Source organism: Bicyclus anynana, chromosome 18, assembly GCF_947172395.1.
Source record: "Bicyclus anynana chromosome 18, ilBicAnyn1.1, whole genome shotgun sequence".
NCBI classification, from domain to species: domain Eukaryota; kingdom Metazoa; phylum Arthropoda; class Insecta; order Lepidoptera; family Nymphalidae; genus Bicyclus; species Bicyclus anynana.
This window is the reverse complement of record NC_069100.1, coordinates 4,050,643-4,074,084: the sequence shown is the minus strand read 5'-3', so window position 1 is coordinate 4,074,084 and position 23,442 is coordinate 4,050,643. Positions and strand designations below refer to the sequence as shown.

The window sequence follows — 23,442 nt, the reverse complement described above, 5'->3', positions numbered from 1 at the left end:
AAGCAAAATAATATACTGCGGTGTAGTTTGTTTGCAACTTCTACTAAATATTGAAATAGAGAAATAGGTATATATAAATATACTAGCGGACGCCCGCGACGTCATCTGCGAATAATTAGTGTAAGATTTCATCGTCTTCTTTTAACCCTGTAGGGGTTGAATTTTAAAAATTCTTGAATCACATTAAATTTCAAATTTTTTTCGTGATATATGCACAAATTTTCATAACTGTTGGTATAAAAATGGAGGACTTTTCATACAAAATTTCAACCCCGATGTCAACCCCTTTCTCTTTTTATTTTATGTACAAAAATTTGCCTATGTTCTGCTCTAAAGTTCCAGTTTTTAGAATACTAAAATTCATCTAGATCAGTGTAGCCGTTTAGCCGTGAAATGGTAACAAATAGACAGACAGACAGACTTACTTTCGCATTTATAAGTATTATTATTAAGTATGAATATACGTATTCCTCTATTTCAATGTTTTATTTGAGAGTTATGCTACCATTTTCAAAATAACTAATTATAGGAAATAGTAGAATGTACCTATTCTGTGCGTATGCTAAACTCTTTTTCAAACGATCGATTTATTGACATAATGTAAAATAATCTATTTATTCCCACAATAGTCCAATATATGAAACAGCTCTCGAAAACTTATTTTTAGAGAGCCGGCACCCACCCCAACCGACTAGTGGTTGAGGCTTGCAGCTATATCCCCCATACCAACATTGATTGTATATCTAGACGCCCAAAAAACGTCCTTTACGATCCTGACGATGACATAACGAAAGATAATGCTTCCCAGGCAACATAAACACAAGCTACACAGCGTCTTCGCCGGCGAAGACGAGGTCCCCGATTTCAGACGTCACCCAGACGTGGGCTTTTTAACTCACGATCTCGGGGGCGCCCGGACTGATACACTCAGGCCAAAACCCTCTTCCAGAACGGCACTTTAAGCCGAGTTCCGAGGTCGTTCCGCCCATCTACTCTGCTTCTGCCATCGGGCCCCATTAGGCGATGCTTCTGCGGTCGCAACAAACAAAAAAACAAACCCGCTGACGCCGCTGAGGTCCCACTTACGCACTCACAAAAAAATATCTATTTATTTAATCTTTGATTAAAATTTGTTTACGAAAAAATGTATATTTTATTTGAGTTTACGTAACTTATTTGCGTTGAACACAAAAAATGGAGGGTTCGATAATAAGACGCGTAAACCACCCACTCTTTCAGTCATACATCAAACGGGCCTTTGAGAAAATCTAATAATATCCATTGCGTAATTGATTACTTATAAGGCGAAAATTTTTCTTATAAAAATGGCAACGCCCAATTGTCAATTTCGCGTAGCGTATGTGGGTATGTCTTTGTCGTTATTGTCACCTGCAAGAATGATTGATACGCCACCCACATAATAGGATGGTGGGCCAAGTCTCAAGAATCTGGCGGCATATCTCAAAAATCCTTGTCAATCTGTTATAGGACTATACTCGGGGTTATTGTTGTCAAAAAAACCACAAACCATTCAACTTTTTTATTTACAATATTTTGATACTGATAGCTAACTGATCCAACAGTTAAGTGAAAGCTTCTTAAGATGTTGGTCGAAGCTTTTCGCTATAAGACCATTGACTGAAACAACTATCGGAACAATAATAGTTGACTCAACATTCCACATGGCGGTAATCTCGTGAGCAAGGTCCAAGTATTTTGATACTTTTTCTTTTTCGGCTTTAACCAGATTATCGTCATGTGGAACAGTAATATCAACAATTATTGCTCGACACACTGACCGATTGACTAGCACTATATCACTGGCCTAATTCACTATTTTGGTCTTTATTATCAACTTATTGAAGTGGACAACAAAGTGTCATCTACATACTATATGATATACACCGTAAGTATCGGATGACATTTGTTATTTGTATCATAGTATGTGGATGACATTTTGTCAATTGATTTGTTTTTAATTTTGATGGGTTGATAATAAAAACCTTATTAGGAAATAGGCCAGCAGGTCTATTGGCTACAATATACCTGTCAGTGATAATCGTTCGGTCCAAGTAGAGCAAAGCACTGCTATTTTCAAGAACTGACGCTATGTCGTGCCTATAATTAGGCATCTCAGAATCAATAAGGCCATACTGAAGAGCAAGCTGTTGGTGGATTATCATCATCATATTATTATTATAACAGTGAGAAAAGTTGTTTTTAACCGACTTCAAAAAGGAGGAGGTTCTCAATTCGGTCGGTATTTTTTTTTTTTTTTTTTATGTATGTACATCGATTACTCACAGACGCCTGGACCGATTTCAAAAATTCTTTTTTGTTTGAAACGATATAGTCCCCATTTGGTCCCACCAGGCGGTGCTTAGCCGGTGTTGTCTTAATTTAAGCCATTTCTGACAGACCACATGAAACAAAATCTAAATCTATAAGATATTCTCACATAGCTTGAATTAATACATCACCGGCTTTGCACCGCCTTCATACTGATCAGCAGGTAGAACATATTATGATGTTATTTTTCACTTTTTAGTTTAGTGGGTACGTTTTTAGGTTTTGAAGTCGGTTGTATTTTTTTTATTAAAATTTTTATTATATTACAATCGCAATAAAAGAAAACAAATTAAAAGAAACGCTCTTAACTTATAAATTGCGACTTTGTATTATTGTACACCGATTTTTCATAAAGACTAACAAGGGAGAGGAGAAAATTCTTCTTGCCTTATATTATGTGTTCACGACGTAGCACCAATGTTGAAATACAAAATACATATTTTGTGATTTAACGATCGTAATTTGGATTGTACAAGCGGACGACTTCTTTTATGATCGACTTCTAAAATGAAGGTGCTTTTTATTCTTTACAAGTTGACCTTTGACAACAATAGTTAACCTTTGACATCAATTTCACAGTCTCATCAGTGATGATGCAGTCTAAGATTGAAGCGGGCTAACTTGTTTGGTTAAAAAAAAATCAAAAATCATTTATATCAAGTAGGCTCAGTTTACAAGTACTTTTGACACGACAGTTGACTTTTTGTGAAAATTCTACCACCGGTTCGGAAGGCAGGTTCTGCTGAGAAGATACCGACAAGAAACTCAACAGTTGCTCTTTTGAAATGAAAAAGTCATACAGTATTATAATTTACAATTGATAACAATTACAATTATATAGTTTTTCTTCTTGTGTGAAGGTGGAAGCTGATCCAACGGCCTCCAAGCATCTTTATCATTAAGGAACTCATCAATGTTGTAGTAACCTCGACTAAGTAAATGTTTTTTTTTTTGTCTTTTAGGTTAGGTTAGGTTGTAAAATTATTGTAATAGCTATCATGCCCACGTAGAATGGCAGCAAGAACACTGTCTGCATTTCCACAGACAGTCAGGCATGTTTTCCGCCCTTTTTAAAAATGAGTTAGCCCTTCTGTTGCTAGTCGAGGAAACTAGCGGTTAAATAAATCGGAAAAATTATCGTAAGTCGAATACAATTTATTAGTTTTGATCAACTCGGTTATTGTATCTATATATTATAAAGCTGACGAGTTTGTTTGATTGAACGCGCTAATTTCAGGTACTACTGGTCCGATTTGAAAAATTCTTTCAGTGTTAGATAGCCCATTTATCAACGGAGGCTATAGGTTTTATATATATAATTAATAAAAATAAAGCATTGTTAGTAGGTCTCCTTAATGCTGGATCTCTGGGTACAGCACACGATGAATTTATTGCAGCTATGCGTTTGTACTCAGTCGACATTATGGCAATCAATGAGACCTGGTTACGAAATGGAGAGGAGGGGCGAGCTCCTGTAGTCCCAGGGTACAAGTTGAGGCACATCCCACGCCCAGCAAGCATTCGCTTACGTGGGGGTGGAGTGGGTTTCTACATACGTCGCGGAATAACAGCGAAAACTATACATCACCCTGAAAACCCCAACGTCGAACAAATGTGGCTTGCTTATCATTCTGGAGGGGCTAATCTAGCTATAGGGACAGCATACAAACCCCCTTGGCTGGACACGGATATTTTTCTTGATGCAATTGCTACGTCGGTAAGCTCTTTTTCTTTATATGACCATATTCTGATTGTCGGCGATTTTAATATTAATTTGTTAGATAGAGAAGATTCTAAAAGTAAAAAATTTCAAGACTTCCTTTTGTATATGAATCTTTCACAACACATAAAAAATCCTACACATTTTACAGATCACAGCAGTACTTTAATAGATCTCGTTTGTTCTGATGTAGGTGTATCTCAAATTGATATTAACTTAATTCCTGAACTGGGGAGACACGCTTTTATAAAATTCCAAGTCAATATTCCAAAGAAAAAAATTGCCCCAAAAATTATAACTTATAGACCCTTAAAAGATATAGATTCCGATATTTTTACAGAACACCTCAAGTCCTTTGATTGGTCAGGGATAGTTGCCCTGCAAGATGTAGACAGTATGGTCGCTGCTCTCAATGCCTACATTCTTATACTTTTCGACGTACATGCCCCACTAAAAACACTTCGCATTAAAGAACAACGCTCACCGTGGATCACACCAACCATTATTGAAATGATGAAAACTCGAAACGTGGCACATACTAAATACTTGGATTTAAAATCGCGAAATATGTTAGGTAATCACAATTTTGCAGCTGACTTGGAACGCCAAAAGCAATACTATAAAGATCTTAAACACATTGTCATATCTGCACTACACAGTGAAAAAGCTGCCTTTCATAATCAATATATAAATAAATACATTAATAACCCAAAGATTCTGTGGAAAAACATAAAAACTTATGTTCTTGCAGGCATAAACTCTAAAGATTTTGAGGTCGCTGAAGTTTTTAGAGACCCTAATCTTATTAATGACCACTTTCTAAACATACCCACTGGAAGCGATGTACCGGAGTCTCTGCTACTAAACTACCAGCATAATCACTCTGATCTAATTTTTGAATTGAAACCAGTTACAGAAAGTGAAGTCTTTAAACATATTAAATCCATAAAAACAAATGCTGTGGGAGTTGATGGCATTTCTTTAGATATGGTTTTGTTAACGCTGCCGGTCACGCTTAGTATTATAACTGAAATTGTCAATCATTCCATTAAAACTAGTACTTTTCCGCAAATATGGAAAAATGCTGTGGTCAAACCGTTGCCAAAAAAACAGAATGTACTTGAATTAAAGGATTTAAGACCGATTAGCATACTTCCTTGTCTCTCTAAAATACTTGAAAAAGTTGTTTGTAATCAACTGTCTCAATACCTTGAAAGTAACAATATTCTTCCAAACAAGCAATCCGGTTTTAGAAAGTTTCGAAGTACTACCACCGCTCTTATTGATGTGGTTGATAATATGTTAGCATCACAAGACAAAGGTGAAGTAACGGTGTTAACTTTGTTAGATTTTTCTCGAGCATTTGATACAATTAATATTTCGTTATTATTAGCAAAACTTTCATTTTACGGGTTCTCGACAAAATCCATCAGTTGGTTTGCAAGCTATCTGTCTCAGCGTACTCAGTACGTTGAATTGCGCGATTCCACGGGATGGATAGCTACCTCAGAATCTAAACTTTTGTCTCGAGGAGTCCCACAAGGCTCTATCTTAGGTCCCTTACTTTTCATTATATATACTGCAGACATAGTAGACAGTATTAATAACTCAAATTATCATATGTATGCAGACGACACTCAACTGTATATTTCTTTTAAACCTGATGATTATAGTGATGCCGTTAGTAAACTAAACGATGACTTGGAAAATATAGCAAACTGGGCGAATAATAATCAGTTAGTGCTAAATGCTGACAAGTCAAAGTTCATGTTACTTGGCTCTCGTCAGGCAGTCGCAAAGGTATCGCCAAACCTCTCTGCTATATGTATTAAAGATCAAGTGCTGCAGCGTATTAATGAGGCTAGAAATTTAGGGGTACTGATAGATACTGAATTGCGTTTTGAAGGTTATATCTTGGAAACAGTGCGCAGTTGTTTTTATAGATTAAGAACTTTATACCGTGTACGGAATTATATGAGTGTAGATGTGCGTGTTGGGATATGTGAGTCTTTAATACTCTCAAAATTAAACTACGCTGATGCTTTGTATGGGCCACGACTGCTCGTTCGCACTCAACGGCTAATACAACGCATCCAAAATGCATGTGCCCGGTTCTGCTTTCATATTCCCCCCAGAACGCATGTTACGCCGTTTATTAACGAAGCTAAACTGCTCAATATGAAAGCGAGACGGAATCTTCACCTTGCTACACTTCTATTTGGAGTATTGAAGTCTCAGCAGCCTGCTTACTTATTTGATAAGCTAGAGTGGAACAAAACATCCTTGACAAGATCAAATCGAGTCTGGACCCTTAAAGTGCCGCAACATTTCAGAGCTGCCTTTCGAGGAAGCTTTAAATTCGCGGCAACAAAGTGCTGGAATGATTTGCCTCCTCCTCTTCGTAATTTAAAAATATCCAAGACCACTTTTAAAACCAAAATTCGAAAACATTATCTTTTAATTCAAAACATATAAGTAATGGGTCCTTTGTTTTGTTTAATTTATTATAATATTTATTTACCAAATTATTATGTTGTCATTTATTTATTGTATTATTATTTATAATTGGCTTATTTTTACCACTTGTTTCTACTAGTAATATTTTTGTATTTAATTTACGTATCTGTCTTCTTTTAATATTTGTCGATGTTTGTTAGAGGCGCTCCGCACGTCTCGATACCGTCCAAACGTCACCTTAATGGCTCCACGGAAGATCAGCGCGGTATCCTTACGGACACTGCAATATGCTGAGTGGTGACCCTTTTAGGATCACATCATGCAAGTTGCAATGTATTTTAATTTATTGTTTTTTTTTTCTCTCTTTTCTTTGTATGATGTGTATTCTAAATAAACTTTTCTTTCTTTCTTTCTTTCTTTCTATATATATATATATATATATATATATATATATATATATATATATATATATATGTATATATATTATCCCCGTATTTCTACGGGAACCACGCGGTTGAAACCGCGCGGCGTCAGCTAGTTTAGAAATAAATGAACGCCAGTGGCAAATTATTATTTATTTACACTGGTAAAGTATTTACAGTTTGAGCCACATCTAAGCAATGAATTATATTCGTATAAATGGAGCAAAATGCATCCATAAAGTGGCGAGAGCTTGCAACGGTAGTTTCTACGATTATTTATCTTTACTTTCGAACAGTCTCAGTACAAATATTTCAAAAGATCCAACGTCTCCGATGGCATCTCAAACACAAATCGAGAAGAAGCAAGAGGTTTTTAATCTAAAATCGAATATCTACCGCTGTCCAATCTCGTGAACAATTACTTACGTTTTTCCCCTCGCCTTGAAGGAAACCTGCAGTACAAACTACAAACAAATTAAATTGTACAAATAAAAATAGCAAGTGGGTATCGAACTTTATTTTCCTTTTGTATGTACCTACCGATTAAAGTGGTTTTCCTTTTAAAAGCATCCAATGGCGCTTCGTACTTTGTTTTTATTAAGAAATCTTCTTCTCAATGAAAACAAATTTTATTGTTTAATTGTTTTTTTGTGGGATCCATTTCTGTTATTTCATTTTTTAGTATACGATTGAAATTATTTCATTAATAGTCAACCGCTCTCTATGGCACGGGGTATAACACCACCAAATTTTACCAATTCCGGTCTGAGAGTTTTTACTAAAAATATTCAGGACATATAAAACAGGATTTGAACCCAGGACATTGAGATCCAAAGCCAAATAGTTAACCACTACACCAATAAGGCAGTTATGAGCTTTTTTAAAGATACAAAAAGAAGATATACGAGTATGTTCTCGTATAAAAATGTTAAAAACTCGGTAAATTATTAAACCCTTTTCATTATGTCAATAAATCTTCGAGCGGTGGGAGAAATGGGTAAAATGGAAAAGTAGAGCAAAATTTTCTTTGTCGCATAAAGGTTTTGTAGACAAAAGACAAAGTAGTATCACTTGAGGCCACTTTGTGGATGCTCGTGTGAAGGCGGCTAGGGACACCGCACGTTTGGGCAGACAAATTTTGTGGACACGAAATTATTTTAGTTTCCAAAATTCTATTCCATTTTTGTTTCTAAAATATTTTGTTAATCCTGAAAATATGATTAACAAAGTATTTGATTTCACAAGTGCCAATGACTCAAGTGTGATTTTTTTATTAACCGAAGATCTCTCTTTTCTTCGTTAACATTTGTAATGAAAAAAATTATTGCAAAAAAGTCGTCGAATTCAGTAATAATGATAGTTTTGTAGGTTTGTTGCATTAATAGTTTCTTATTAATAATGTATATTAATGGTTATTCTTGCAAAAAAAATTAAAAATTCGCTGTGTGGGAAAAAAAGGAAATAACAGAAAATTAATGGAGGAAAAGTGGTAGAAGCGCCGAAGAAGTAATTATTAATAATGGAAGTAAGTAATGGTGGATTTTCGGATATAAGTAAGGTACCATAACCAACTGAAGAGCATAACTAAAGATATAATTTTTGTCATCTATACTAATCTATACTAATATTATAAAGGTTTAAACTTTGTGAGGTTGTAGGAGTAATCTCGATATACAGGACCGATTTTGAAAACTGTTTAAGTAATAAATAGCCACGTTATTTGTGAATGTCATAGGCAACATTTTATCCCGATATACCCACGGGAACGGGAATCCCGAGGAAAATGAAATCGCGGAGAGTTTGCTAGTAAAGTATATTTTGTCCTAAGTTTTATTTAGCAAACAAGGCCCCCCTACTGCAGTAGTACCTTGAGCACTACACTCCATATTTACGACATTATATTGTTCGGATAAGATGCCTCGCGAGTACGTTCGAGTTGAGTGTGTGAATATAAACTCTGGTCAGGATATGTGTATGTAATCATTATCATTATCGTCCACAGCTGGACATAAACCTCTTTTATGGACTTCGAAACATCACGGTTCCGAGCCGCAAGCATCCAGTAGCTCTCTGCACGTCCCTTGATGTCGTCAGCCTTCCTCTTCATGGGGTTAACAAAGAATGCGCTATCCGGTGCGGGGTCGTTATTCCAGCACTTCAAGACCCCATCATCTCTCAGCTCTTCAATTTAATGATCAGTATGTAATCGTGGTTCCATTAAAGCTAAATAAGGACATAATCAATTTTAGACCTGCCGGCAAATTCACCAACATATATTATTTAACATTGATCATATATATATATATATATATATATATTATTTATCATATATTAACGACATCTCTTGTGCAGTATAGCAGTATAGCATATATATATATTTATATATTATTTAACATTGATCATATATATATATATATATTGCATACTGCACAAGAGATGTCGTTAATATATGATAAATATATATAATAAATAAATAAATATATATATATATATATATATATATATATATATATATATATATATTTATCATATATTAACGACATCTCTTGTGCAGTCGATAATACTGTGGTTTCAGTAGAGAGGTACTGAGTTCGATGCTTTTTATTTTTGTATTCAAGCTAACTTTTCATTGAATAAAAAACAAAAAGCATTTAATATTATTAACAAGTGCTAACTTTTGAAAGATAGTCAAACATTTAGCTTTCACTCTATGCTCGCCAACCCAAATTTGAACAGCGTATAGTGTATTTAATCTACATAACCACTTCCTGAAATTTTGATATTTTATAGAACTAAAAATTATTACTCTAAGCCCGCCAGCCCACATTAAAACAGCGTGGTGGTGAAGCTTTTTGTCACCTCTTCAATAAGGAAGAAGCCTTTCCCAGCAGTGGGTCGTAAAATTAAGGTATTGTTGTAGCGTGCTCTTCATAGAATCGAAAATCCACTATTAACTAAATAGAAGGACTTTTAATTATGTATAATTTGTAAGTATAATGCTTACCCTAGTTAAAACCTTGTGAACGACGATGAATATACGTTCCAATGTGAACACAAAGCTATCATAAGCCGTTCCATGATAAATAGCGTCTCAATCTAAAGTTTGAGTCTTTGAGGGTTACCGATTGCGTCATTTATCCTGCGACAACTTGCTAACAATGCCGACGTCTTTGATAGCCTGCTATATAAATTGATCTCCATTTCTCTCTGGTAATGAGATAACTATGCGCTTTCGGATTGCATCAGATAGTGGAGTTGTATGAAATAGAATAACTTTGTGTCCATAACTTTGATTTGAACTTACTTTTGACGGCAATTATGTATTATCTCCGAAACTATTTAACTAATTAACATACTGTAAAGGGTAAATCTTATCTACATAATATCCTTGTGACTATTAAGTAATTTAATTTGTTAAGGATTTAAGTTTAGTAGTATAAATAATGACGTAAACCTAAGTATATAAAAATGATATTTTTTAAAACACTAAAGGTACTAACTAATATCTGCTAAAATATATAAGATAGATATATGGTGTCGCGGACTTTTTTGTAGAACTTTTAAAGGCACATAAAGCCTCCATACATTGATTTCAATTTTACACAATGGATAAGGCAGCGCATGCGAATAAGTCTGTTTATGAGGAATTTCGGAGGAAACACATTATCTCTTAATAATATTAGTACACACTATCCGAAGTTTTGAGTTTCACCCGCGTAGTTGTCGTTCCCGTTACAATATGTGGTTAAAATATAGCCTTTAACACTTACAAATAATATAGTTTCTAATTGTAAAAGAATGTTTAAAAACGATTCAGTAGATCCATAGATCTACAAACTTTCGCCTTTATAATAGTAGTGTGCTTAAAGGTGAATTTAACCTTAAGTATACCTTCATCATCATCACCATTATCAACCCATATTCTGCTCACTGCTGAGCTCGAGTCTCCTCTCAGAATGAGAGGGGTTAGGAAAATAGTCCACCACGCTGGCCCAATGCGGATTGGCTGACTTCACACACGCATAAAAAATTAAGAAAATTATCTTGTACGTGGGTTTCCTTACGATGTTTTCCTTCACCGTTGAGACACGTCTTTTTATAATTTTATAAAATGCTCGCAACTGAAAAGTTGGAGCTTCATGCCCCGGACGGGATACGAACTCACACCCTCCGGAAGCGGTTATTATATACCTTAAGTATGTAATAATATATAGGACAAGCAATTGCCGCCAGACGGAGTGTTACCAACTTGTTATAGGATAAATGATCCAATCCGCAACTTGCAAAGTTTGGATTGAGTTGTCATTCATCATTGCATATCCATTGTGAAAAGCGAACTCAACTTGACATTTATACAGTGAAAGGTTCTACTTACAAGGCATCTGAACTAATATTATAAAGATGTAAGATTTGATTATTTGTTTGTTTGTTACAAATAAGCTCCGAAACCAGTGGACCGATTTTAAAAATTATTTCATCAATGGATAGCTACATCATTAGGGTATAACGGAGGCTATTTTTATCCCTATATTTCTATGGATACTATAAGGGTAACTACATGGTAAGGTAGGCCGTAATAATAATGGGCAAATGAAATAATTAGAAGAGTTAGTGAACATTCGATAGCAAACGCAAATGATTCTAAAAATTATTTCACCAATCGAAAGCTACATCACCTTAACTATGAGGTTTCACTAAATTAAACATTAAACTTTAAGCACACCAGCCTGCATTAAAGCATCTTGGTGGTTAAACTGCTTATCACCTCTTATATGAGGGAGAAGCCTTCTACTGAGGACTCAATATTGGAGAAGGACTTTCTAATTGTTAAAAATTTGTACTATGGTGCTTACCCTATTTAAAAAGCTTATGAACGTCACGTTGAATAACAGGATGTAATGGAGGCTATATTTTATTCCCATGTTTCTATAAAAACTACCAGAGTAACTACATGGTAAAGTGTAACGATCAAAAGAAAAAGAGATAGGCTGAAAAATAAATGGGCAGATAAAATAATTAGAAAAGTTAGAGAAAATTGGATAACAAACGCAAATGACTGACAGTGTAAAATTGGTGGGGTCCATATTTAATTAAAAAAAAACATAAATTATCCCTACATAAAAATTACTAAAATCAAACGAAGAATGATACAGTATTTGTTACAGCAATTGATAGGTACTTAGCGTTTCTTTTTCGATAAAAATCTGAAGTCACACACAAACCATACCGAATGTTAGGGGAAACAAATCGAATAAGAAAATAATATCCCCATAATGTAATGGTAAAATTGGGTTTTTTCAACAAAATGAATACGCAACATATGGAGGGTACCCGATATTCCGAGTAAGATAATGTCGATTTACGATGTTTTCCTGAAAACAGGAAATTAAAGAACGCCAATATCAAAAATTCGCATGCACGTTAATTTTGTACCCTTCCTGAATGTGGGAAGCCATTGAGATGTTATCAAGTCCAGAGATACTAACCGTTTTGTCGACCGTTGATATAGTTCAAATAAAATCATAATTCATTTATTTAAAATAAATGAATTCTGATTTTACCCTTTTGAAACGTCAAGTTTAATTATTTGTATCGACTCTACTAAATTAGATTTTTTTCTCAGAAATCATATTTTATTTGTCAAAAGTCGTAACGAAAAAATTTCTGACTTTAAAAAAGAATTATCCAAATTGGTCTATAAATGACGAAGTTAGGCGCGAACACACATGAAAAAAAAAAAAATATATATATATATATATATATATATACGGTCGAATTGAAAAACTTCCTCCTTTTTTTTGAAGTCGGTTAGAAATAATAATCATCGACACCAACAGCTGCTGTCCGACAAACATGAGTGTAACACCATAAACTTCACATCTCTGGGCTGCTATAGAAAATTTATTCAAAAAAGCACTTGGCATGGCACAGCCTGACCCAGGACTCGAATCCAGTACCTCAACATGCGAAATCATGTTATCCACTAGACTAACAAGGCAGTTTTATAATAATAGTAGCGGACGCCGGCGACATCGTCCGCCTGTAGACTCCTTAATCCAGCACTCTTGCAAAATCCGTTCTTTGGGGACGTCTATAAACAGTAAACTACCTCCCTGCCAAATTTAATTTTTTTACGTCGTGGTTTTCCAAAGTTCTTAATGACTGACTTTTTGCATTTATACATATTTATTATATAATGTTGTTCAGTAGGAATTAGGCATAATGCTAATTGATCAGCAACATTTACACGAAAAACATATTTATGTGCGTATTCTAGAGGCAATAACATCTCAGAGACAAGATCCTTGAAAAATGAAGGGAAGTAACGAGATAATATAATATGCATGAACATTTAATTTAGTAAAAAGGTTTTGTGCACGCAAAATGTTTCGCTTTTGCTTCAAAGGCAAAAAGAATATTTTGTTCGACAATCTATCTATATTGTTATAAAGCAGTAAAAAGGCCGCCTCTGTATATAATAAATTAATAAATACTAGCCGATGCCCGCGACATCGTCCGTTAGAAAATCGTTGTGAGTTTTAATGTATATGACCATTTTAGAATATAACAATAAATCCGTGATAGCCCAGTGGATATAACCTGTGCCTTCGATTCGGATTGCGTAGTTTTGAATCCAGTCCAGGGCATGCACCTCTAACTTTTCAGTTAAGAAATTATGGCATCAGGCACTGCCTACTATTGTACTTAGGTACTGCTTAGGCCAGTGCGTGTTGGCAGTGATGACCTACGGATCCGAGACTTGGTCACTAACTATGGACCTTATTAGAAGGCTCAAAGTCACTCAGCGGGAGATGGAGCGATGAAGCGAATGAGGAAATCCGCAGACGAACCAAAGTTACTGACATAGCTCAACGAGTCGCGAAGCTGTAGTGGCAATGGGCAGGTCAGATAGTTCGGAGATCCGATGGATGTTGCGGTCCCAAGGTGCTAGAATGGCGACCCCTCACCGGAAAGCGCAGTGGCTGACCCCCCCACTAGGTAGACCGAAGACATCAAGCGGGTTGCAGGCAGCCGCTGAATGCTGGCGTCTCGAGACTGTTGTGCTTGGAGGTCCACAAGAGGCCTATGTCCAGCAGTGGACGTCCATCGGCTGATGATGATGATGATGACTGCTTAGGCATTGTGACGAGTAGCACAATTTTAAATTATACGTTTTTTCTTTCTTCCTTTCTTTCTTTCTACAAATATGACATGGACTGACAAACAGCCAAACATCCATCACAAAATGAGGCTTGTCTACTGTAGTCTCATGTTCTAAAAAGAAAAGTCTAGAGGTGCCCATTATACCGTGATCAACGCTTTTATATTTATTCTTATGACACCGAGAAGCTGCCTAAGGACTATTCCGAGACCCTTTTTATTCGGAATTCGGCATAATGTTTCATAAAGGGGGATTTTATCGGCGGCCTTCGTCGTGTTGGAGGAATTCACGGAACAACATGCTTACTTTGCTACAATCCGTCTTGCGGTAGTGGGAAATAGATTATTCCTTATTAAAAACTAGCTGACACCGCGCGGTTTCACCCGCGTTGTTCCCGTTCCCGTAGGAACGACGATAATAAATATAACTTATTATCGTCGTTCCTACGGGATAATAAATATAACTTCCTCAATAAATGGGCTATCTAACACTAAAAGAATTTTTCAAATAGGATCAAAATTTCCTGAAATTAGCGCGTTCAATCAAACAAACTCTTTATAATATTAGTATAGATAATGTTCCTAAGACTTAGTTACTGACAATTGATTATACTGTATCGCTGGTTCAGAGGTTAGCACATGTGGCTTCAGATCACCAAGTCCTGGGTTCGTGAATTGCGCCAGGCTATGAAATATTGAGCATTCTTTCTTCCAAGAAATATTTTTTATAAGAGGGGTTAGGCTTATAGTCAGTCCACCACACTGGCCCAAGGCGGTTTGGCTGACTTCACACGCGTAGATAGTTAAAAAAATTTTCAGTTTCCTCACGATGAAACCTACGCCTTCCGAATCGAAGGTCGTGGTCATATACGCTAGGCCTTGTTATATCTACTGTGGCTAGGCTATCGTGACTTATACCTACAATCTACTTAGTACCTACAGCTAATAAATAAATTGTTCAGCCATTCTTAGTTCGCGCCGCAATTCTGCAAACAAAAGCACAGCAAAATTAATTATAGCTCCGATTTTCCCAATACATAATTCAGCGAACCACACCTCTCCTGGGGTATTTTTTCTCCACAAATATTGAACTTCGGAGGCAATTATTTAATTTGTTTTCTTTTGGTCGTTCCAATTACGATAAGTTAGTGTGGAAAGATAAAATAAAATTAAAATAAAACACTTATTAAGGAATATAACGATGTTTTTGTTTAATTTAGCTTTCTCTACTTTATTGTGATTTATTATACAACTAGCTGACGCCGCGCGGTTTTACCCGCGTGGTTCCCGTTCCCGTAGGGATACGGAAATAATATATAGCCTATAGCCTTCCTCGATAAATGGGCTATCTAACACTGAAAGAATTTTTCAAATCGGACCAGTAGTTCCTGAGATTTGCGCGTTCTATCAAACAAAAAAAAAACTCTTCAGCTTTATAATATTAGTATAGATTCAGTATAGTATTATGGTACCGTAAGCGCGTATCACATTCATTCACCATAACATTCACCATAACTTATTTATTTCAAATTATGTATTGTCTGTTTAAAAAATATTATTCAAGATATGTTTACTATTTATTTTGAGTGTAGCTAAAGTATAGTCACTATTCACCGGGACCGAAACGCTCTCATCAGGGAGGATATTCTGTAACGATGTCTTTTTCACTTCGACAGCGTGAGCTTCGAACTTGCATCTATCACTCTTTGTCTATAGTACTGTGTTACATAGAAAGAAATAGAGGTAAATTCGAAAATCGCACTTGCAAGTTATACAGAACATCGTTACTAAATAACCCTCCAGATTAGAAGCCGTAGAAGTCAACCCCGCAAGCGCCGCTTATCATCTCACTCCTCCGCATCCTTGATTAGCAGTGAGGGTTATAAGGTTGGGACTCTTTGAGGACGAGATCACTTCACTAGGTAAGTTAGGCCTATCTTTCAAATTGTTATGCTAAAATAAGCGTCATAAATAAATTAACTTTGCTTCTTTCTCTCCGTTACCGTCCCATAAATAGGTACATTTTGTTTAGACAGTTGGAAATTTCTAAGCGAACAGATCTTGTTTTAATGTGTGAACTTGTCCTAATATGTCTCTTTTAGGGTCACCGTGCACAACGGGTATTTTTTAAATATTTTAAATGTAAAATAAATTATTAAATTAAAAAATTAATAAATTCTATTCTACTCCCACCCTACTACTACCCTACACCTACCCTACGCCTACCCTACCTCTACCCTACTATGTAAACTTGTTGGTCGATTATAATTAAAATGCACTTGGCTAGATTAAGCTATGATTTACATTTATATAAATGAAATTCGGCTCGGCAGAAAATAAAAAATAATGTCTCGAACTAATCGATTGTAAAAAATAAATAGTTAATAAGCATGTTAATTGGTTTTTTTTGGGAACGAATAAAATTTTAGAGATTATTTTAAATTCAAATTAAGTAGAAAAGCACACAGATGAAGTCGTGGGCATTCGGTATCTTAAATATTATATTTTTTTTTTTATTATAAATAAATAAAATAATAATACACATTACTATCTAGCCCCAAAGTAAGCATACAGAGTAGTTTGTGTTATGGGTACTAAGATATTTGATATAATAATATTCATATACAATTATATACTACATATAAATACTTATATAATGTATAAATACACACAGACACTGGAAAACACCCATGCTCATCACACAAATATTTTCCAGTTGTGGGAATCGAATCCACTATAATAATAGTGCGATTATGTTCGTCGGTATGCGCTGACCTTAAACTGTGCCCGTTGTGAATTACAGTGAAATGCGAGGCAACTTTTTGACCCAACTCCGCCCTACTTTATAGTCGAATTAAGAGCTTTTACCAACTTTACACTCAGACTCGACAAAGTTACACTAATGGCCCTTAAATATGCGTAACATCTTTACGTAATAACGGAACATACGGACAGATTTGTTACCGATTTGTTACCAATTATAATATATTCTTAACTGTATACGCAAAAAACATCGAGAGGAAACCTGCATACCAGAGGATTGTATTAGTTCTCTGCGTGTGTGAAGTCCGCCAATCCGCATTGGGCCAGCGTGGTGGACTATTGGCCTAACCCCTCTCATTCTGAGAGGAGACTCTTGCTCAGCAGTGAGCCGAATAAGTTGATAACAACAACAATAAAAATTTTAATAAAAAAAATTCAACCGACTTCCAACTCAAAAATAACCTAAACTAAAAAGCAAAAAATAACACCTTACCTATGTGCTACCTTCTGATCAGTTTGAAGGCGGTGCCAAGCCAGTGATGTTTTAATTCAAGCCGTTTAAATTACACAATTTCTGTGGTTCTTTCAGAAACGGCTTTAATTAAAACATGACACTGGATTGGCACCGCCTTCAAACTGATCAGAAGGTAGCACATAGGTAAGGTGTTATTTTTTGCTTTTTAGTTTAGGTTATTTTTGAGTTGGAAGTCGGTTGAATTTTTTTTATTAAAATTTTTATTTTTTAATTTTTAGTGTTAGCACACCTACTGAGTGTGAACTGACTGTCCTCCGTCTTCATCACCAGACCCCCTATGCAGTCACAATCCATATGGGTGGAAGTTATCATCAATATAAAATTTATCAAGTCCAAACACAAGAAAGCTACTGTGAACCGTCGAGGAGTTCCCTTAACTCTCCTTCATCTTCATCACCAGACCTCTAATACAGTCATAACCTATCCAGGTGGAAAGTTCTCATCAATACAAAATTATCAAGTCAAAACACAAGGTAGCTACTGTCAACCGTCGAGGAGTCCCCTTAACTATCCTTCGTTTTCTTCACCAGACCCCTAATACAGTCACAACCCATCTAGGTGGAAAGTTCTCATCAATACAAATTTATCAAGTCCAAACACAAGGTAGCTACTGTGAACCGTCGAGGAGTTCCATCGTCTGTGTATCGGCTCCATCATCAGACCAACTCCAGACCTTCATAAAATTGTAGTGGTTTAAAATACCTTATGGAAACACTAACAAACGCACTAGCCGTCTCTACGATTTTCAAAAGTTCCCCTCGATTTCTCCAGGATGCCATCATCAGATCCTGACATGAAAAAAATGGGACCACCCTGGAATCAAACCCTTCAAAACAAAAAAAGAATTTTCAAAATCGGTCCACAAATGACGGAATTATCGCTGGACATACATAAAAAAAAAAAAAAAAAAAAAAAACATACATACCGAACGTAGAACCTCCTCCTTTTTGGAAGTCGGTTAACAATAGGCAATATATAACTTTAACGTACCTATATCATCATATTTTCCTTGTGGACAAAATATATGTCACTAGCTAACGCCGCACGGTTTTACCGCGTGGTTACCATTCCCGTAGCAATACGGGAATATTATATAGCCTTTAGCCTTCCTCGATAATTGGGCTATTTTAAATTGAAAGAATTTTACAAATCGGACCAGTAGATCCTGAGATTAGCACGTTTAAACAAACAAACTCTTCAGCTTTATTATATTACTATAGACTATAGATTCCACGTATATACTTTTTTTACATTCTTTTTATACACTCCAACCATCTTTTCTTAAGCCTTACTCTCTTTCTATCCTTCTGCTTGCAAGTGGATTTACCTTATAAAATAATGTAAATTAAAGGTACGAAAGTTGAATTTAATTAAAGCAGTTGTAATTATAATTTCGATAAATAAAAAAAGTACTAGAATTCGATCGCAACTATTCGTTATAAGCTATACAGATACCTACCTAAACAAAATGTTTCATCAATATTGATCTAGCGGTCCTGTATGTACGTACTTATTCTGCAGGTACTTGTTATTTATTATATGTAAACATAAGTCAGATATATTTCTTAGAACGGACCAAAAGTAATAAATCGAAAGCAGATACATTCGGGACAAGGCTAGTTTAGCAATTGTGTAGAGAAATAACCAAAATCTGAAGTAAAAAGGGTCCCAGAAGAGTCCTTATGAAGCTTTTTGGTTTTATAAGGGTCCAATGAACATAACGGATGGCTACGTATATGGATGTTTTATTTATATTTTACTCACATTACTCATATTTCGATTATTGTATAAAAATATGAATAGGAGAGGTGATATGGAGCTTAAACCCATCACACTACTTGAATGAAGATTGGCGGGATCAGGGTGATAATATCAGATTAACGGCCAATATCCCCTTTCCTCTAAAAGAGTCCTGGCCCTGTTGTGAGCCGTTAAAATAGGCATAGGTATAATAATAAGATATTTAACAATAAGTGTGTGTGGGTTCGAATCCGATCCGGGGCATGAACCTCCAAATTTTCAGTTGTGTGCATTTTAAGAAATTATATATCATGTGTCTCAAACGGTGAAGGGAAAACATCGTGAGGAAACCTGCATACCTGAGAATTTTCTTAATTCTCTGTGTGTGTGAAGTCTGCTGTCTGAATAGGGTATCTTACTTGACTAAAAGTCTGCGATAACTTCACATACTTCATTCTACTGAGGCTGAACGTTTGTCAGCCTTTGCTCATATCATGAGTAAGTACCTACTGAGAATTATTTGGAAGAAAAAAGCTTAATTAACCCAAATTATTGCCCTCAAACGATTTTTTTTGTTTTCGTCCAATCTCATTTTGAGATTAACCATGTATACAGGAGATATTTTAGTGCACAAGTGTGTGCTCAAACACAGGTGCACTCTCATAGTCCGGCGGCAGGACGATACAACCAGTGAAAGATCAGGCGCACAACCGGCGGCTTTACGTACTCTTTGAGGCATGGTGTCCTACACCGCCAACTTCCCAACTCCAGGCTGCTATTTTGTTGTAAGAAAAATATTTCTTTTTGTTGGCCTGACCCGGGATTGAACCTTGGACCTCATTGCCAGCTAACCTCAAGACCAACGAGCAAATTACTACATTTCGTATAGTTCGTCCTCACAAAGCTTGTGCATTTGTAATCAAATTTGGGCTAAAAACTAATTTATTTAACTTTACGCTGTCACATTAATAAACCTGAATGACTTTTACCTGTCATATTAATTTGACAAAAACGTAATGTCCGCCATTTTTAAAGTCGGCCACGAGGGTCGCGTGAATAATAAAAATACGGCCCCGTTTATCGTGATTATAATTTAAAAGCACGCTGTTTGTTTTTCCAAAGCTTTCTTCTTAAATGTGTAATGTCATACTCATACATTTTGCTGTACATAACTGGGTACTTAGTTCTGAATACTGTGAGCTGGAAATAACAAAAATCTTTTGAACAAAAAATGTAACCGACTTCAAAATCACAAAAAAAAAACTAAAAATCGAAAAATAATTGAACATCAAACGAACTTACCAAGTGAAGTTCGATGATAAATGTGAGCAGCTTCTTACGACCCGATTTATGTTTACATCTTGTTGTTGCGTCCCCACGCATCAGCCTAACACACGGATTTTTTTAGATATATACTAATATTAAAAAGTGGCAACACTAAATTAGTGTGAGCAACACTCTCTTCTATCCCCGCTATCCCCACCACAACCTCACACTCGGGCCTCGCTCGGCCGGTTCGTCATTATGTGTTTCCGTGCTGAAGCCTACGCACGTCCAGTCTGCAAATTATTTGACCATCTTGTGTTAATTATATTTGTGCATATTTTGTGTTAATTATTTGTTCTGAACTATGGGAGAGAAAATCACAAAAATAAACTAAAAAGCGAAAAATAAATCGTATGTGCTACCTTTGATCACTTTGAAGGCGGTGCAAAGCCAGTGACGTATTAATTTTAGCCGTTTTTGAAAGAATCACGGGATAGAACGGTCTTTAAATCCTAAAAGTTAATGATTTAATTGGCTTAGTTAATGCTTCACTGTGTTGGCACCGCCTTCAAAAACAAGGTTATATTATTATTATTATTTTATTCTTTATAAGTTAGCCCTCGACTACAATCACACCTGATGGTAAGTGATGATGCAGTCTAAGATGGAAGCGGGCTAACTTGTTAGGAGGAGGTTGAAAATTCACACCCCTTTCGGTTTCTACACGACATCGTACCGGAACGCTAAATCGCTTGGCGGTACGTCTTTGTCGGTAGGGTAACTAGCCACGGCCGAAGCCTCCCATCAGCCAGACCTGGACCAATTAAGAAAACCTCAATCGGCCCAACCGGGGATCGAACCCAGGACCTCCGTCTTGTAAATCCACCGCGCATACCACTGCGCCACGGAGGCCGTCAAATTATAGATGTCTATAAAAACATGATGTTTGGAAGTCCCTACAAAAGGCCTATGTCCTGCAGTGGACGTCCATCGGCTGATATGATGATGATGATGATGATAAAAACATTGTCGTGGATTCGGGCTTTTAACGCGGAAAACTAGCAGTCCTTTTGTAAAATATAAGTATAAATTGTATCTATTGTACAATTGCAGGATGTCCGGCTTAACTTTCCTCGCGACCTGAATGGAAAACTGCTTTTGTTGAATTAGAGGCTTTCGAGAACTTTACACTCCGTTTCCGTAAATTCACTAAATGTTCGCGGGGAAATTTCGCTTGCCGCTTAGTCTAACTTAGTAACACTATTCATAAAATATTAGTCTTTCTATACAATTATCCATAATAGGTGTCTGTTTTAATTTACTTTGTCTACGAATATTTAATTTTATAGGTTATAGTAGACGCCACGTGGTTTCATCCGCGTGGGTCCCGTTTCCGTAAGAAAACGGGAATAAAATATAGCCTATAGCCTTCCTCGATAAATGGGCTATCTAACACTGAAAGATTTTTTCAGATCGGACCAGTAGTTCCTGAGATTAGCGCGTTCAAACAAACTCTTCAGCTTTATAATATTAGTATAGATTAGTATACATTAAGCTATTCCATAGCTTTTATCGCGGGCTTTGAGCGTGGCGATCGAATTAAGAAATTTCGTAACGAAAATAAACCTAACACCTAAGCTGCGCATCGAATTAACACAATTCCTCGTTATCATATCGACTGGACAAGTGGTGTGAAACTTAGGGGCAAAACTTTTTAAATCAGAGGTCGATGCCAGCTCAACGGAAATACATTTTTTATTATTTTTTTAAAGAAAAAAAAAGAGGAGGGTCGGCTGTAGGTATGTTTTTTTAATTAGTTCTATAACGAAATTAAATGAATTAAGATTTTGATTTTTTGATTATAATATTTTGTACTAGTGGACCCGGTCAAGCTTCGCTTTGACTTATGTGCACTTCTTCCCTATCCCTACTCTACACTACTCTACCCCTACCATACCCTACCCCTTGACTCTTAAACGTTTGTATGGGAAATAGAAAAGGGTTGTTTTTATGGTTTTCCCGGCAATTATTCTAATTGTTCTCACCTTTTAAACCTTCCCTATACCTCCACGAACATTTGAAGACCAAGATAAGATAAATCCGTTCAGCCGTTCTCGAGTTTTAGCGAGACTAACGAACAGCAATTCATTTTTATATATATAGATAACAAAAAACAAAACCATTTAAATACTTACTTCTGCACTATAGAGGTCCTTAGAAATATACGAGTAGTCGAGTATATATGAGTACCCACACCTGGCCACATCTACAAAGCGCACCAAATACACTAAACACACCAAACAATACAGCCCGGCTTAGGAAACTAACCAAATTCTGCGAGTACACGTAATTTACGATCGGAACGTGAATAAATTCTCACGTAACACGTTGCATGAATACTATTATACACATAAACTAGTGATTGCAGGCGATTTCGTGTGCTATTTCTAATATAGAATAGAATATAATTTATTTTTTATCGTAACACATAACTACAGAATAATTTAAAACTATATAACTCCCATGATATGCCTGGGACTGGGAAGGAACGACTGCGCGGGTGCATCAGTTGTGGGTTTATCTGTCATCGCTACCCACCTCCCGACCCCCGCGGACCATCGGGAGTGTTACGAACGAATTTGCCACAATACACTCATAGTTTTTAACACCAATAGTTCAGCGGTAAACGTGCCAGACTCATCTCCTAGAGGTGGTGGTTCGATCCTCGCTCATTAGCCTAATCGTACCCACTCCACCCACAGTATTTTCCGACTAGTTGGACGGAAACGGGAAAATTAGTTATATGTTGTTATAAGACTAGTCATCAACCCATATTCGGCTCACTGCTGAGCTCGAGTCTCCTCTCAGAATGAGAGGGATTGGCAGACTTCACACACGCAGAGAATTAAGATAATTCTCTGGTATGCAGGTTTCCTCACGATGTTTTCCTTCACCGATTGAGACACGTGATATTTAATTTCTTAAAATGCACACAACTGAAAAGTTGGAGGTGCATGCCCCGGACTGGA

The 23,442-nt window shown here is 36.2% G+C and overlaps 1 protein-coding gene across 2 annotated transcripts in view; it reads right to left on the bottom strand.

Moving 5' to 3' along the window:
- Positions 1-22,763, bottom strand: part of LOC128198988 (uncharacterized) — a 28,424-nt gene extending 5,661 nt beyond the window's left edge. For both annotated transcript variants that reach the window (XM_052887163.1, XM_052887165.1), the window contains exon 1: positions 22,609-22,763. In XM_052887163.1, coding sequence (XP_052743123.1) covers positions 22,609-22,679 — 71 coding nt within the window. In that variant the 5' untranslated portion in view covers positions 22,680-22,763. The remainder of the gene's footprint in view (positions 1-22,608) is intronic.
- Between the last annotated feature and the right edge of the window lie 679 nt (positions 22,764-23,442).